This window comes from Euprymna scolopes, chromosome 9 (genome assembly GCF_053919585.1).
Source record: "Euprymna scolopes isolate OS-2025 chromosome 9, ASM5391958v1, whole genome shotgun sequence".
Classification (NCBI taxonomy): domain Eukaryota; kingdom Metazoa; phylum Mollusca; class Cephalopoda; order Sepiida; family Sepiolidae; genus Euprymna; species Euprymna scolopes.
The window spans coordinates 13,660,391-13,677,334 of record NC_136490.1 but is presented as its reverse complement, the minus strand read 5'-3'; the positions used below and the strand labels follow the sequence as shown (position 1 = coordinate 13,677,334).

Here is a 16,944-nt window from a genome sequence, read left to right as displayed (position 1 = left end):
CTAGTACATATATGCATACATGTTTCAGTTGCAATTTCTTTTGAAATGCAATTTCCCCAGGTCGTAGGCTTATGATAAACTCGTAATACATTGAGAGAATTACGATTTAAGCTTCCAGATTATCATAATTCCTGATATGGGGAGGGGCTTTATTAACTATTCTGTACTTTCACCTAACTAATAAACAAAAGAAAATGTGATCTTGTCTAAATATTAGAATAGTTAACAAAGCCTCTGACAAGAACGTAATATAACGGGAACCGATTTTTGCACTTCACCGGTTGTTATATATTAGCATGCTAGGGCAATGCAAGATAATCTTGATCGATTATTATCATTTTGTTTCATAAGTCTAAATGGAATGTCAACTTAAAGAGGTTTTTTATAATGAAATATTTATTTACAATAACTTTGGAATGTTATAAAGCGAGCAACTAAGGAATGTCTAAGTACACATTATAAATTATGTAAAAGCATCAGGTGATGATTATAGTTCTATGTGTATTGATGACGTCATGATAGGAAGATATATTTTGAGACTCGTCCAGTTTTAAGTTAAAGTTGGGTCGTCGGAAAGAGGAGTTAGAGTTGAGGAGCCGACTGGTCGTAATGACTCGATGCACCCGGGGAGGCAAGGAGTTCAACGCCTATCAAATGTAAGGAACGTAGGATCAGCAAGCAGGTTTCCAATGGGGAAACATCCGGAATAAAATTGCTGAAAAGATAACTCGAGATTTGTTGATTCATTGGATAAATCTTTTTTTTGCAGCTTCCCATCAAATAAAACCAAAGATGGACTAGGTATGTTTCCTATTAGCCAATGTTAACCCACCAAAGAGAACTGTTAATATCCGCCCCCCCCTTTTTTGTTGTTGTTATATGTCCTGTTCATGCTCTTATTACTAGACAATCAAATATATTGACACGTAAATATATTTACATTATACTCATAAATATATGAATACATCATATAGATAGGGTTTCTCAAAGTGAGCTCCACGGGGCTCTGGGGCTCCATGAGTGAGACTGAGGGGAACTGGAGGTCTTTTCTTAAAGAGGACCAAATGCTTTATATGGGAAAATTAAATGGCTGAAGACATTTAATTCTTGATCTTTTTTACTGGAAAGAGATATGATACATAACTGCAGGTGTAACAAGTTTCAGAATGGTTCATGAAAAAGTAAATAAAAAATAACAAAAAAAAATTAATCAAAAACACAAAAAATGGTTGTAAACATGAAAATAGAGTAAAATCCCGAACAGGAACAACTAATGAACAAGTAAGGAACAACTAATGAACAAATAGAAGTTAAAATTTGAAATTAATATTTTTCATATTTATTTTAGAAATTATCTTGTTAATGCTCTGTGAAAAACCTTTGCCCTGCCATAAGCTCCATGGTGTCCTGAAATTTGAGAAACGCTGATATAGACTATATTACACAGTTTCTGCTGAACACATTTTTAACCAAAAGTGGGAATTCTTGGACGCTACACTGTTATATCAACTTTGGCTAAATGATAGAGCAGTTCATAATCAGAAGTGTAGCTGACCACACCTGAATATGGACTCAGGCAAGACTAAATAAGGTTCTTTCGTTTCCTTTCTCTGGGTTTGTTATATGTCAACCACCAAATAAAATACTAGCTGCTACCCAACTACTAAAACTAATGGATTTGATTTCATTCATTTCAAGTACAGTTGAATTTTATTTGGCTGAAAAGAATTTGACTTAAATAATTTTTGTTTCAGCATCTCCAGCAGTTCAGCCCCTACCTATAACCACTGGATGATCAACACAAATGGCTATTACGAATAAGACAGGCTGTACCATATTAGGCAACACCAGTTCACCAAGACTGAGTTTCATTGACTGACTTATACTGACCTTGTGTCAGACTAACACATATATTGTCATGATTCGCAGTGAGTGCAACAGTTTTAAATAAGTCATGTTTATTATAAAAAAAATAATAATTAAAATATTTTAAGATATTTTTATTGCTGCTGCTGATTTTTCGTTCATTAACTATTTCCTAGCACTAGGTAAACTTTTGGTAAAAAAAAAATGTAAGTAAAAATAAAAAAATAATTATATTTCGATTAAATATTTTAAAGAGATTATTAATAACCTACCTGAACCTATTTGGTAACAAAAGAAAAGCACATGGAAGTATATTGGTTTAACCGGGACTAGTGTGCCTGATGAAGAAGAAGTCATTTCCTTCAAGAATAATTTGAATGGTATTAGCTTAATCTTAGGTAAGCAAATTCCGTCTAGAATTAGAAAACTGGAAAGGCAATTGAATTAATATTTTATAGGTGTTATTACAACCATTAGTATTAGTGCTGAATGATGAAGTTTAGTTTGTGTGTTTATGTGGTCTGTTTTGGAGGTTTATTTTTTTCCACATTACAGCATGCTCATAAAGTCCTGCAGCGGTCTTAAAATGCATCTTACATGATAGATCTAGGTTGTATAGACACACACACACACACACACACACACACACACACACACACACACACACACACACATATATGTATATATACACGAGAGGTGTACAAAAAATATTGCCTTCTATTTTTGTATTCTGCCCAAATGGATCAGATGGAATTGCAAATTGCATTGCTATAATTATGCATTCACGACTTTAAAGTTTCATCTTTCTATTGCAGATATTTACGGTGTGAGACTCTAACAACCTAACCCGTCATGGACGTGCGTCAGAAGCAGAGATGTGTCATTTAATTCCTAGCAAAAGTGCACTGAGAATGGTGGTGATTATGTAGAAAAATAAATTCTGGAACACAAAAAGTTTGCTCGTTTTAATGGCACCACTCCCGTCTTTGTAGCTCTTCAACATTTTGAGTTAAAAACAAAAAATAGCCTTTACTTTTAGAACTACCCTTGTATAAATAGAAAGAGGTCAGAGAAACGACTAATTACATTAATGATTCAATAAATTTGATAATTTCTCTTTTACTGAACCTTCAAGACCGGACAGAAATTTCATTACAACTTACATGACCCATAAAAGACGTCCCACTTCCATAAACAATCAATGCAAATAATTTGCTATTAAAGAGCCTATTAGGTTATATCATTCGGTACATATTTTATTTAAAAGTCATTTCTTAAGCTTTTAATTAGATACTTTATTAAGGGGTTCACTGAATTTGTGGAAGTAATTTACATCAAACAGCACCTTTTTTTTAAATAAAAATATAGGCATCTAAAAGTGTCAATTTATCCCAAACTTCACAGAAATAATGCATACAAGCTTTTTTCTAATCAAACCGATTGAAATAGAAAATATTTAATTGGAACAAAAAAATAGAAACTAAATTTTTTATTGTTAAATTAAAAGGGACGTTCCAAAATTCATGAGAGATTGAATGCATATTATTTTTCACTCTATTCCCTTAAAGACTCTCCTTGCATTGGTCACCTAATCAGCACCATTCTCTCTCTCTCTCTCTCTCTCTCTCTCTCTCTCTCTCTCTCTCTCTCTTTGCTTTGTTGATTTGGTACTTGTAAATTTTAGCTTCTCCTTGTTTAGAAATTTAAGAGTTAAAAAAGAAAACTTGGAAATATTTTTACAATTTTAAAAGAAAATAATGAAACAGAAATAAAAGTAAAAAAAAATCTCGGGAAATGCGGAGAAGGGACAGCTAGTTAATTGGCAGCCTGTATGCATCATTTCATGCAAACGGGAGAAAAAGACAGTTTTACATATGAACAAGCAAAATAGGTTAGTGTATTAGAACATGCTTTTTTGTTTGGTTAGTATTTGCTGCTTGGTATACTTTGTAGCTTGAACGTATATAAATGGTAGAAATAATTTGTTTTAGTATTATAAAAAAGATTTCCACCATATACTTAAAGAAAGGTTAAGCTAGATTTCAAATATTAATTTAACACTCACGTATTTGATGTTAAAATTAAATTATGGTAACATAACAAACGTGTGGCCTCAGGATGAAAATATTTCATATTTCCTGAATAAAAAAGTATTGGGTATTTTTTTCTTCTTTTCTTTATGTGTTTCTAATATAATGTCTACATAAAGATATTTAATCTTATGCATTTAAAATGAATAATACCTAGCAATTAATTATTAAAACATATAAATTGAACCCCGCACACGTGTGTGTGTGTGTGTGTGTGTGTGTGTGTGTGTGTGTGTGTGTGTGTGCGTGCGCATTTGGACTTCCAGTCATTGAATACTATCCAATTGCTTACTCTGAATGCCAACTGACATGGAATTTATAGGCATTTAATTTTCTCCAATTCTTGTCTTCATTGCCAGTGGCTTTGAAGTAAAAATGCTAGCCTACAAAGTCAAGGGTGGCTTTGTGATTCAGTTCGAATCTTACAATAAAAAATTTAAAAAAATATTTACATTAAATCATTATATTTAATTTTAAAGTCAAATAAACACCTGTGAGTGCTAATTAGATTTTTTAAATGAAATTTTCTGATTTAAATCGTAACAGAAATTTTAGATTTCTTCATTTTAATGGTGATATAAAACAGTCCGAAATACTGAATAAATATTTTCATGAGATTTCTGATGAGACATTAAAGTATATTTATTCAATAACGAATTTAAAATCTGTTTAATACTAAGTTAAAATAAGTAAAAAAAAATGTGTCCTAGTTGATAATATGCAGCATTGGGTTAGATTTAGTTGAACACAAGACGAGTTAATTTAGATTAAGAAAAAACAAAAAACAAACATGTAAGAATCAGTTATTTTTTACAAAAAGATTTATTGATAATTTGTATCATGATGGGATGAGACATTAAAATTTTAACAAATAAAATAACGCAAAGTGTAAAAAAAATGAGGGATGTCGAGAAGTATTATAACAAAAGGCGAGAATGGATAAAAATTTGTAGAAGTTCCATTCAAGAACTCACCCACCCCAGTTTTCTGGAAAACTTAATATGGTTTCCAGCCCAAACCTCTGGAAATTAAAAATAAAAACGGGGAAAAAATAGTCTGAGCAAAAAAATATCCCACATTAAAATTCTAAAAAAAAAGAAAAAAAAAGATTAAAAAATGAGTGATCACATATTTTCAATTTGACAAAAAAAAAATCAAAGATTTTTATTTTTTTTTATTTTTACATTTTTTTTATTTTATTTTTACATTTTACAAAGAAAATGCAGTTAGGTTGTGTGTATGTTTTTATTTATTTATTTTTTTTGTAAATTTCTGTAATATTTAAAACAAATATTTTTCAACAGGAAATCGTTTTAAAAAACTTTTAAATATTAGAATTTTTTCCATATTTCTAAAACATTTTTTACATAAGTGGAGAACTTACAGAACAAAAGGAAATATAAATTTAAAAATATAGAAGAACCCCAGGATACGGTGGCCCTAGGATACGTTTTTTTTTTTTTTCAGATTACGATGTGGAATAAAATGTTTTTTTCAGTTATTATACTTGCCCTACTTTACGGTGTTATTTATAATGTTATTTAATTATATACATATGTATTATATACAGCACTGTATTTTGTCACTAATTTTTAATGCCGTATCCCGGGGTTCGACTGTATACATGAAAAATGTTATTTTAAAATAATTTTTTAATTATCAAATTTAATTTTAGACAATGTTCAACAACTATAGATTGTGTATTTATTAAAAATTTCTGTAATGATAAAATAATATTTTCAACAAAAAAATTTTATAAAAAACTTTTAATCGTTAAATTTTCTTTCTAGAATTCTAAGATAGGTTTTATAAATAGAGAACTAACAAAACAAAACATAAATAAAAAAAGAAAAACTATATTAAAAAATGTTATTTTAAAATAATTTCTGAACTATAAGATTTATCATAATTTAGTTTTAGACAATGTTCAACAACTTTAAGTTGTGTTTTATTCCAAAATTCTGTAATGATAAAAAATATTTTTAACAAAAACTTTTTTTAATCTTTTAAACGCTAATTTTTCCCCCAGAATTCTTAGAAATATTTTTATAAATAAGGAACTGAGAAAACAAAAGAAAAAATGAATAAAAAAGAAAAAATATATTAAAAAATGCTATTTTAAAATATTTTTTAACTATTAGATTTATCATAATTTAGTTTTAGACAATATTTCAACAATGCACTTTATAAATGAAGAAATTCCTTGTGCCATTAAGATCTTATAAAAGATGACATTCATAATTATCATGTCCCGATGGATACAGTAAATTATTAATATTTGTATAACTGTGAAAATAATATCAATGAATAGCGAGAAATCGTGTTTATGGTGACAGGAAGAATTCACTAGATCGTTAAACCTCTTTGGGAAACTTGGACTCCCGCCCCATAATCTAAGATAAGGAAGAGTCTGCACTTGTTAACACGTTTTGTTAGAACTTTAAAAACAATTTTAGAGCCCTGACGAGACATGTTAACATTGAAATGTTGGTTGATCCGTGTAGACTCTCCTAAACTTTATATAATTATATTTATGAAAGTCCTACTTAAGCATTGAGTACTTTTGAAAAAGTATTGTTTTTTAGTTTATGTAATCAACAAATTTAACCTTAATAAATCTCTCTCTCTCTCATATATATATATATATATATATATATATATATATATATATATATATATATTAGTTGTAATACCTGCCTGTTTGTTGGAGGGTTTTAAAGAGACTCCTACAATCATATCTGTATTCTGAAATGGACATCCATAAAATGAGATTATTGAAAAAAAAAATGGAAATATGGGGCTCAAGGTTTGATCTGTAGCACATAAGGTCCTCCACATATTCTTGAAAAACGCCAGGTATGCCTCAAAACTATAAATGTATCACAAATAATTTCAATAAATATCACTTATAAGGATATTTTTGGGTTCCTCCTCAAAAATCGAATATTATAAAATATTTAAAAAAATAAAATAAGAATAAAATATATGGTGCATAAATACCTTTTAGATTCTTCAGACTACAGTTCTCATCTTAAATGTTATTTTCACAACGTTTCGGCCAATGTAACCTCCGACCTTCTTCAGATATATCTTGTCAAGTTTAGAAATTTTTCTGCTTCTGGAATCTGCACAGAATTTTGAACAAAACCCTTTATTTAATTCATGAGGGTAGCATGCTCTTGTTCTCTCAGCTAAAACTGGATAGAAGTTTTAAGTAATATGCAATTGTATATCCTTGCAAGGACCCATGGCATAACGTATAAAATACTTGGTAAAAATCACTTTTAAGTGATTCTCCTGGAGGTTGAAGGTACAATCCTCAGTGCATGATATACTAAGAATACAATTGTGAATTACTTATGACTTCTAATGAAACGAGAGCATGTTGCTTTCATGGATTAAATAAACGTTTCAATTTTAATTTCTATACAGATTCTGGAGCTTAACAGAAAGGTTAAATTTTTACTTTAACTGCAACACAACAATCATCTTTAAATTGATGATTTTAACAGGTTTTTTGGTATGCTGAAAACGAATATAACATTCAAATTTAGAGCAAACGAGTAGTTTTCTGGATATTAAGACATGTTTTTTCAATGTATTATTGGATGAATTTCAGTGGCGGTCGCCATTCTTAACATGGGGAGGGGGTTGTAACAAGCATGTGCATTAGTTCTTGTTCAATTGGGAAAAAATATGACCATCGGTGAAAATATAAAGGATATTTATTGAATAATAAAGGTCTTAATATCCAGAAAACTACTTGTCTGTCCCAAATTTAATTGTGATATTCGTTTTCAACATAACCGAAAACTATATAAAAATCGTCAATTTAACACTAAATGCTGAGTTGCAGTTAAAGTTAAAAGATACCACAGAAAGATTCTTTAGTTCGACAAGATACACCTGAAGAAGGTTGGGGGCCTATATCATTGGAAACATTGTGAAGATAACATGCAGGATGAGAACCATAATCCAAATAATCCAAATTATTAATCATCATCTCAAAAATTCAGAACCATAAAAAATATGGTATCATGAAATGGATGCAGGTAGATATGATGTTCCTTATTCAATTCCAGGCATTGCTAGATCTTCCTGTTAATTCTTTAATGAAATTATTCTAAATACATTATTTTTAAGTTTAATGTCTAAACATACAAACACAAAACCTGTAGATTCATTCAGATTATAATCATGAAAGTGAATATGAAAAGGAAGTCATTGCGTCCTTCCTTTTGCATTATGGGTAAAATGAATGCTTAAGTTTTGTTTGTTGAAGCTCAAATAATTTCTTTTTAATAAAAGCAATTTTTTGGTATTGAAGGTAAAAATAAGAAAAAGAAAAAAAATAGAAAAAAGACAAAAATCAGCAAAAAAAAATGTCTGTTCTGGTCTTTGTCTATCAAAAATGTTCCTTAGTTATGGATTATAAATGTGTCGTTCAAACATTATTTAACAATGGCTTTCAAAGGATAGAATTGTAGGCCTGCATTTAGTTTTTTTTGTAGTTGATTGAAAAGCTCAAAACCTACATCCCATTTTCTGTTGTTGGTTCGTAAAAAGCTTTTATTATTTTGTAAGCTACATGGCCAGAAAACATTGCAAATAAAAGAACTAATGGTTTTTAACATCTACGACAAAAAAGGCTTCTAGAAGAAGGACAAAACTTTAGTTTGGCTAACAGGTAAATAAGAGAATTGTTGGCTTTAATGGAGACAAACAAACTGCTTTTGTAGTCATAAACAAAAAATGGTTTAATGGACAAGACATAAAAAAGGAAAATAGAAAGAATTAAAGCTTCTTTTTTTTTTCTTTTTTTTTAACTAATTAACTGGAAGGGGGTAATACAATAGTGACGTAAGAATTTATACAAGGTGTGTTTATTTACACAGACACACAGACACACACTCCTCTTATAGAAAGGTTATATATGAAGTCAGTTCAAAGTCAGGAATCTTGATACTTTCCAGAAAAAAAAAAAGGGAGGGGGCAAGCTTGGAGGTTACAAAAGTTGCCTAGATCAAACCCGTTGGCATTCCCTAGTGGGGGTGCCTCAAGCGAACCACCATAAACCAACCCCTCTCCCAAAGAAGGAGGTAAGCCTTGGGATAATGGTTTGTTAAGACTGAACAGAATTATCGTTCACTCTGATATAAGGCCAGGAGGTTTGTAAACAAATGTTTTTGGGATCGCCTAGAATATCTGATTTTTTTTTCTTTTCTTTTTTTTACTAGTCAAGTTAGAAAAGGGAGGCAACTCATTAAAAGGTTAAAATTATTCGGCGTACACACTTCGTGCGCATGCGTGTGTTAAAAAATAGATCAGCACATAAACACGTCAGCACATAAACACGTTTATATATATATATATATATATATATATATATATATATATATATATATATATATATATATATATATATATATATAAACGTGTTTATGTGCTGATATATATATATATATATATATATATATATAAACGTGTTTATGTGCTGATCTATTTTTTGACACACGCACGCGCATGCGCACGATGTGTATACGCCGAATTGAGCACTTTTTTCAGTTTTTATTAATTACCATCTCCACTAAATAAATATATATATATATATATATATATATATATATATATATATATATATATATATATATATATATAATGATAATAATAATAATAATTTGTACCAACAGTAAAGAAAAACAAATTACACGTCTATATTTGTTTTTCGTTTTATTTAAGACATTAAATAATTATTAGAATATATATACAGTTGTCTTTATATGCCATTCGTTATGATGATTCGAAGAAGAGGGGAGGCGGGGGGCTGTAAAAAAAGGAAGACTTGATGTTATGTAAAAATAATGATTTTAAAGCCAAAACCAAAAGTACGTTTTAACTTCGGTTAAAAATTCCAGAACAGTGTTACTGTTATACTAATAATAATTAATTCGTTAATAAATTAAAGAAATTTAACTAACCGATATATTAGTAGCGAAAACAAAAAATAAATAAATAAAATAAAATAAATAAATAATAATAATAATAATAATAATAATAATAATAATAATAATAAATGACACACATTGAAACATTAAAAAAAAAAAGCTAAATTTTTTTTTGGGGGGGGGCAAAATTTTTGAATACAAAAGAGCGCAACTCATGTTTACTTTTATTTCCTTTTCCTCGTAATTTGGATGGAGTCCCTTATTAAACGCAGGTGTTTATGCAGAATACGGACCGTGCTAGAATAATAACGTCACTATTTAGAAACCCATTCTTAACATGCGGGAGGGGGCTTTTAAAACTACCCCGTACTTTCACCTAACAGATTTGATAAACAAAAGATACCATGAGAATTTAATTTAAATTAAAAATCATATCTAAATATAACACGATCTGTATTCTGCTTAGTACCTAACAATAAATAAAATCGGTAGTTTGATAACATGGGGAAAAAAAACAAAATTAACCATTAAAAAAAGAATGTGCATAACCTCAATTTCTACAAAATAAGTATTTCCTTTTATTTTTGTTGAAAATACACGCATTAAATAAACTTGAAATACAAATGAGCAACATTTCGTTTTTACAATCCGCCAACAAAGAGAGATGTTTACTTGGAGGTAAATACATAAAAAGAAAAAAAAAGGAAACGTTCATATTTATTTCTGTTTAATTAGCCTCCCGCAAATAGTGAAAAATGTATTATCACCATTTTTATAGCGTTTGTTGTATTCGTATGAATTTGTAATTATATTAGAAAAAAAAAAAAAAAGATCCGAAAAAGGGGCGAGACGGAGAGAAAGGGGAAAGGGGAGAAGGAAAGAGTATCAACAACAACAACAACAACAAAGAAAGGAGTTGCTTTTAGGGTTGTTGTTTTCCCCTATGCATTCTTTTAATTTTGTACCTTCGTATTACAGACGATTTTTTATATATATATATATTTAATTAATACTTATAATATTAAACAAATTTAATACGTTGTTTTTGCGGAGAGAAGATTCTTTTTTTTATTTTAATTTTCTATTTAAGATTTTTTGGGTTTTTTTTTTTTTTATATTTAAGAAAAACTTTGAAACCAAAACTAGTTATCTTTAATTAATTACACATAAATAATTATAACATTTATCTTTTTTTATTTTTTCCCCCTAAGAATAAAAGTAATAACTAGTTCATATACATATAATAATAAATATATACATTTCCAATATATATGTGCATATATATCTATATGAGTTGTTTTATGAGACTTTTATCTTTTATAATCTGTTATGTATAAGAAAAGATTTATACCAAACAGAATTAAAATTTTCACACAAAGAAACACAACAAATTTATATTATTATTATTATTAGTAGGAGTAGTATTACAATAGTAAAAATATGTTATTGTCAAAAATATTAAGGTCAAAAAGCTAACACATTCATTTTTTTTTAACTTAAATTTAGTTAGTATTATATTTTAAATTGGATTTGAATACAAAAAAATCATAATAATTTAACAACGAAGAAAAAACAAAAGAAAAAAACAATTTTTAAAATTTTAATTTTTCACTTAAAAAAATAAACATGTTCACTCCCACAATTTATTTTTCAGGCGTTTTTATTCTGTCTATAAAATCTATCTGGAGCTAACTACTTTTTTTGTGTTTTTTGTTTGTTTTTTTTTTTACAGAGACAAAGACTACCCAGCTTTGAGGCCAGGATCAAAATGTAGCATCTGTTTAAGTATTCAGTCAGAGGAGAAGTCCTCCTTAACTTCGGTAATGTGGTAGAGATCTCCTATTCTGGAAGCTAAATTTTCACCAAGTGAAAAATTTAACTAGTGTAGAACTCTGCCCTCGTGGGGAGGCAAAATAAATAAGGACAAAAATCTTTAAATATCCCTTTGTATCTCTCTCCATCCTGTCACAATCACAACCACAGACAAAAATATGATAAACCGCCAAATATTTATATTCATTCTATTCATACAAAAGCTGATTTTAAAAATATACATTTACAAAAACCCAATAAAAATTATTGATTATTTATTATAGTTCTATCGATCTTTGTCTTTGTGCAAATATTAATTTTATGCTTAGAAGAATTTGTTTAAAGTCATATATTTTCATATTTAAAACAAAAATGATTTTCAATAAAAACGAACAATGTCTATTATTCTCAAGCCTTTTTATTTCACAATTCCTTCTATTAATAATTCAAGAAGTTTATTTTATTCTAAAAACTGTTTTAACTAATGTTAAATAATTTTACTTTAAGAGGTTCCTAACTTTATATGTTTATATTAATAAAAAAAAAAGGGTAAAATAGTTATTTATTAAAACTAATGTAAAACACATTTTTTAAGAGTAAATACTAAAACCTACTACTATGTGGTAGACTGTGCAACAATAGTCATAATTATAAAGTTACTAACGTTAACATCGTTTTCAATTAATTATAATGCTGGTTATATTAATTAAAAGAACTGAAAATTATTACTTTTTTTTATAAAGTACCCTAGAAAAAGTTAACCAAAGAAAGTTAAAGTTACGATAAATTTTATTCTTTAACTTCAGAAAGAAAGACCAAATAAGAGCCAATCTTTCAAAATGTTACCCTAGATTTCCTTAAAGAGAGGTTTAAGTAGATAAAAGTTTGTGAAAGCTTTTAAAGTCTAGGTTGATGTCCCCATGAGAAAGAAGGGGTATCTACTTGCTGTTGAATAAGTAGTAGTTTAATGCCAACTGAAGTAGTGGTAGCAGAAGACTCTATAAAGGTACACTTATTCTGTGCCATTGTGTTATCAGAGCAAATGTGGGCCTGGACTTGCCACTTTACCCTTTGTTGGTTTCAAGCAGATGTAGTTAAAACTAGTCTACACTTGTTTAAAAAAGTATGTGTCTAAAACTGAAGTCCCTATCCTAATTCATAGAAAATAATCCAGCATTTATGCATAGAAATCAGTTTGAAAAGAAAACTTTAGGGCCCAAAACAAAACAAAACCCCACTTTTGAACACAAAGATCAATTAAAACCTGAACAGTGTTTGCATTTCATTCAAGAAAATGCTTTGCAATACTTTCAAAAAGCTAGACACAACCATTAAGAGAATAGCTGTCTTACAGCCTATATAAAGCAGGGGGAGATAACTCTAAATTCATACTGCAAATCTATTGATTTATGGTACTACAAGAAGACTGATAATTTGCTCTTGGGGTTGTGGTTTTAACAACCTCTATTTTTACAGTCTCTGCAATCTTTTAAAAAATACTTATTTTTATCCATGTAAAACCTATTTAAGAATTATTATAATATATTTCTTTGTCATTTATAATGAGATTTTATTTAAAAATAGGGCATTTTATGGAATATAGTTACTTGTGGACATACAACTTTAATTGCCTGAAGGGATGTTTTTAAGTGTGTTTTGGACACTTTAACAATTATTGTGATTGATTATTTAGCTACAGTTACTGATATAATTGATTTTTGTCGTGAAGAAAAAAAAAATTTTCCATAAAAAATAATGTCTTAATTTATTTAAGGACAAAAGAGATTTTTAATTGACAAGGTATTAAAAAATAAGATTTCTTAAATCTCCCCCCAAAATGCTAGCAATAAAATGCAGTGACAAATAATATTTACAGCTTACACAAAAACAGATCTTACTTTTTTGTTGTTTTTGTTTTGCATCTTTTTAAATACTTTATTATCAAATTTGAATTTCTAAAATCTGTTTGCTTCACAATTAACTGAATTGCTTCAAGCTATTTTTTAATGAATAAAAATAATTGAATAGTTTATAATTTTTTATTATTTCAAATTAATTATTTCATACCTTCAAAGAATTACATAAGTAAAATATTAATTTTTACTTAACACTTAATATTTTATAAAATTAAATTTGAACTGAAGAAATAATAAATTAAATAAGTAAAATAAAATTAGTAATCAAATAATAATGAACAGTTAAATTGATAATTCTAGAAAGATTTTTAAAAAGATTTGATGTTTTTATAATGAAAAGAAACTTTCAGTTTTTCACCATTTCTTGATTTTGAATATATAATAAAAATTCTAGAATTCTTTACATGATTCAAATAAAACATAAAATATTCTAAAATAATTCGTTTTATAAATAAAAATAAAATAAAAAATAGAAAGTTACTAAGACAAAAAAAATATCATCCATCGATTTCTTTCTACCATTCAAAATGAATAAAATTAGAAAAAAATATAAGCATTTTTTTTTATCACAAATAAAAATGAAACAGAAAATTGTACACAATTTTTTAAAAAATAAATACAAAATTAAAATATGACTAGTAAAAAGTTAAAAAATATATAATAGTACACCCTCCCATATACATATATGGGAATACATCACTCACACACACACATATATATATGTATATATATATATATATATATATATATATGTATTTATGCATGTATATCTGCATATATTACATAAACATATATATACGCATAAAGAATATTATATTTAAATCGTTTTTAAGTCCGTTTTTAAATATAGTTTTGTTGTTCTTTAAAAAAAACTATGTTGGAATTAAATTACCAAGGAAAAATAAAATCTATAATAACGAAATTATTGTATACAATGGTTATATTTTTCAATTCTCACAATAAAGATTAAATTCACAATGCTTATGAGAGTTGAATTAATATCAAGATCTGCAATCCTCGGATATATACAACAAAGCTTTAACTACCTCTGCCTCAGCTGCAACTCGTCGCTCTTCTTCATCTTCTCGAAACTGTCTCTGTCTCTCTTCGTAATCACGTATTCTTCTGTTGTACTGATCTGCCTGTTCCCGCAACAAGGCATCTTCAACCTGCACATGCAGCAGCACATTCAGGGAGGAAAAAAAAGAAAAAGAAGAAAAACTGTTATTGTACCTTAATTTAATTCATGATTCTTTTTTATTTCTCAAATCATACAAACATGAGGATAGTACTATGTGTTTGCCATTTCCTTTTCTCACCAAAACCCTTTTTTCCCTTGTTTTTATATTGAATAATAATGCTCCATTTGTTATTCAATCCTCCTTTAAAAGATATCAGTACAAGGGTTATTAACTTATGTACATCTGGACAGAATCCTGTTTGAAATATCAAAGTTTCCCATGTGAACTCTTCAAGGGCAGCTCATATTCCTTTTATTTTTCCTGGGGGCTGCTTCCTATGTTATACGTATCACCTGGAAGTTTCCCTTGTTGACAAAATAAAAAAAGCACACTTTCTCTCTGTGTGTGCCATGTAGAGATGGACAAGTAATGGGTGTCCAAGGCAGATTGGTTTATAGCAGCTGATAGGATAAATTAAAAGAGAATCTGACAAAAGGTGACCCTAGGGTGTTCAAAATGAGTGGCTTAAAAGTGAGAAAAAAATGTCATCAGCTGTCTCCATTAAACAGGCAACAATGCCAGAGTTTAATTGGTTTTGCTGTTATTATAAGCCTGCAGGCCTAGGAAGCTGTCTGCATATGGTTCTTAGGGCACCTTTTGCCTTCCCCAAATTAAAAAAAACTAGAAGCTAATAAAGGTGTGAGGTTTGGTGGGCAGCTGATCTAGGCTATGTTCTCAACCAGGTATTGATTTTCTTCTTTGTCTTTTGTTCCCATTGTCCCACAAAAGTTTAATTTTCTTATTATGCCAGGCCCAACTTATGAATTTCATAAGGTGTGTTGGGGTGGTAGACCATCTGACAGCTATTGTTGGTTAACATGTGCAGTGGAGGAGTGTGTGGGTTCAGGCCGTCTGCAGAGGCCCCAGTTTTGTTAGAAGGGCCTTTGTTTCTTTTGTCTTAGGTATTTTCCGGTCTCTAGTTGGCAGATGGATGCAAGATGAAGGGTCAAAATGTGTGTAATTGAGTGAGGATTGAAGAGTGAGCAAAGAAGAGGAGGAAAATCAACACTGACAAAACTAGGCCCTTCAGCAGAGGAAACTCCCTTATGGCATGTGCATTTATCCAATGCCAGCAACATATGGCTTAATTAGGAGATAAAGCACACTAGATGTGTATCTGATTAGACAACTTCATGCTCATTGCTGTAACTCAGGGTCTAGACTCAATAAGATTTCCTAAATGAAAAGAAAACTAATACATAATTCTAGCTTTAAATCTCCTTCCAGGATAGACTTCCTTCTTTCCAGGAAGCAGGAAGAAAACAACAAACATCATAGATTTGGAACTTTTGAAAAATGGTTGTGACAAGAAAGAGAAAGGAATCTTTAGAAACTAAAATAAAAAATAGGAAAAGAGAAAAGGTTTCTATCGATTAAAGAGAGGGGGGAGAAATAAAGAGAGAGGGAGGGAGAGAAAGAGATATTTCAACTTCCTTGTCAGCTTTGTTGTATTCAACATCTCCCCCCACTTTGCCCCCCACCATCTCCACCTTCCTTTCATCTTTTACAAAAAATAAAAAAATAACAAAAAAAAAACAATAATGACAACAATAATCTTTAGAAGGAAAGCTAGAAACAGATCCCCTTTATGAATAATTAAAGGCTGGCTTAGTTTACATTTTATTCTAACCATTATTATTCAACGATTTGGGGAAGAAAGAAAGTAAAATCAGGTAATTACAAAATGTTCTTTTAGCCATTCTGTATGAATGACATTTGCAAAGAGATGAGAAAAAAACCATTAAAAGTCGAAAGAAAATACAAAAGAGAAATGAATTTGAGACCCTAAATCCAACAAAAATCAACTTTAATATTTTGTAGTTAAGAGATCAACCTACATGGTTAACTATGGCAGAATAGATTGTGATAAAGGGTAGAATAATATATAGGCATGTGTTGATTTGGTGTTTAAAGGGAGGGGCCGATTTTTTTCTTCAGGGACGACAATAATTAGTTTGTTACTGTCAAATAAGAATTGTAAAAAAAAACTCTGTCCAGAAAAGACCAACTAAAAATGTTTAAAACTGTCTTTTTTATAATTAAAAAAGATCTTTTTTATTTTCTAAAAAGATAA

At 29.1% G+C, this 16,944-nt stretch overlaps 1 protein-coding gene across 6 annotated transcripts in view; it reads right to left on the bottom strand.

Annotated features, from left to right (window-relative positions):
- The window catches only part of LOC145284442 (core-binding factor subunit beta-like), a 29,483-nt gene that overhangs the window by 3,272 nt on the left and 9,267 nt on the right, over positions 1 to 16,944 (bottom strand). Inside the window, exons 5-7 of one of the 6 annotated variants that reach the window (XR_013868828.1) lie at positions 14,676 to 14,798; positions 6,957 to 7,081; positions 4,931 to 4,977 (exon numbers count right to left, since the gene is read on the bottom strand). Coding sequence is in view for 3 of the 6 variants with exons in the window: in XM_080133256.1 (XP_079989382.1) it covers positions 2,139 to 2,226; positions 14,676 to 14,798 (211 nt within the window). In the remaining 3 variants the exon portion in view is untranslated. Of the gene's footprint in view, positions 1 to 2,138; positions 2,227 to 4,749; positions 4,978 to 6,956; positions 7,082 to 14,675; positions 14,799 to 16,944 lie in introns of those variants that run through there. The other 5 variants (XR_013868826.1, XR_013868827.1, XM_080133256.1 and 2 more) reach the window with 5 other exon arrangements.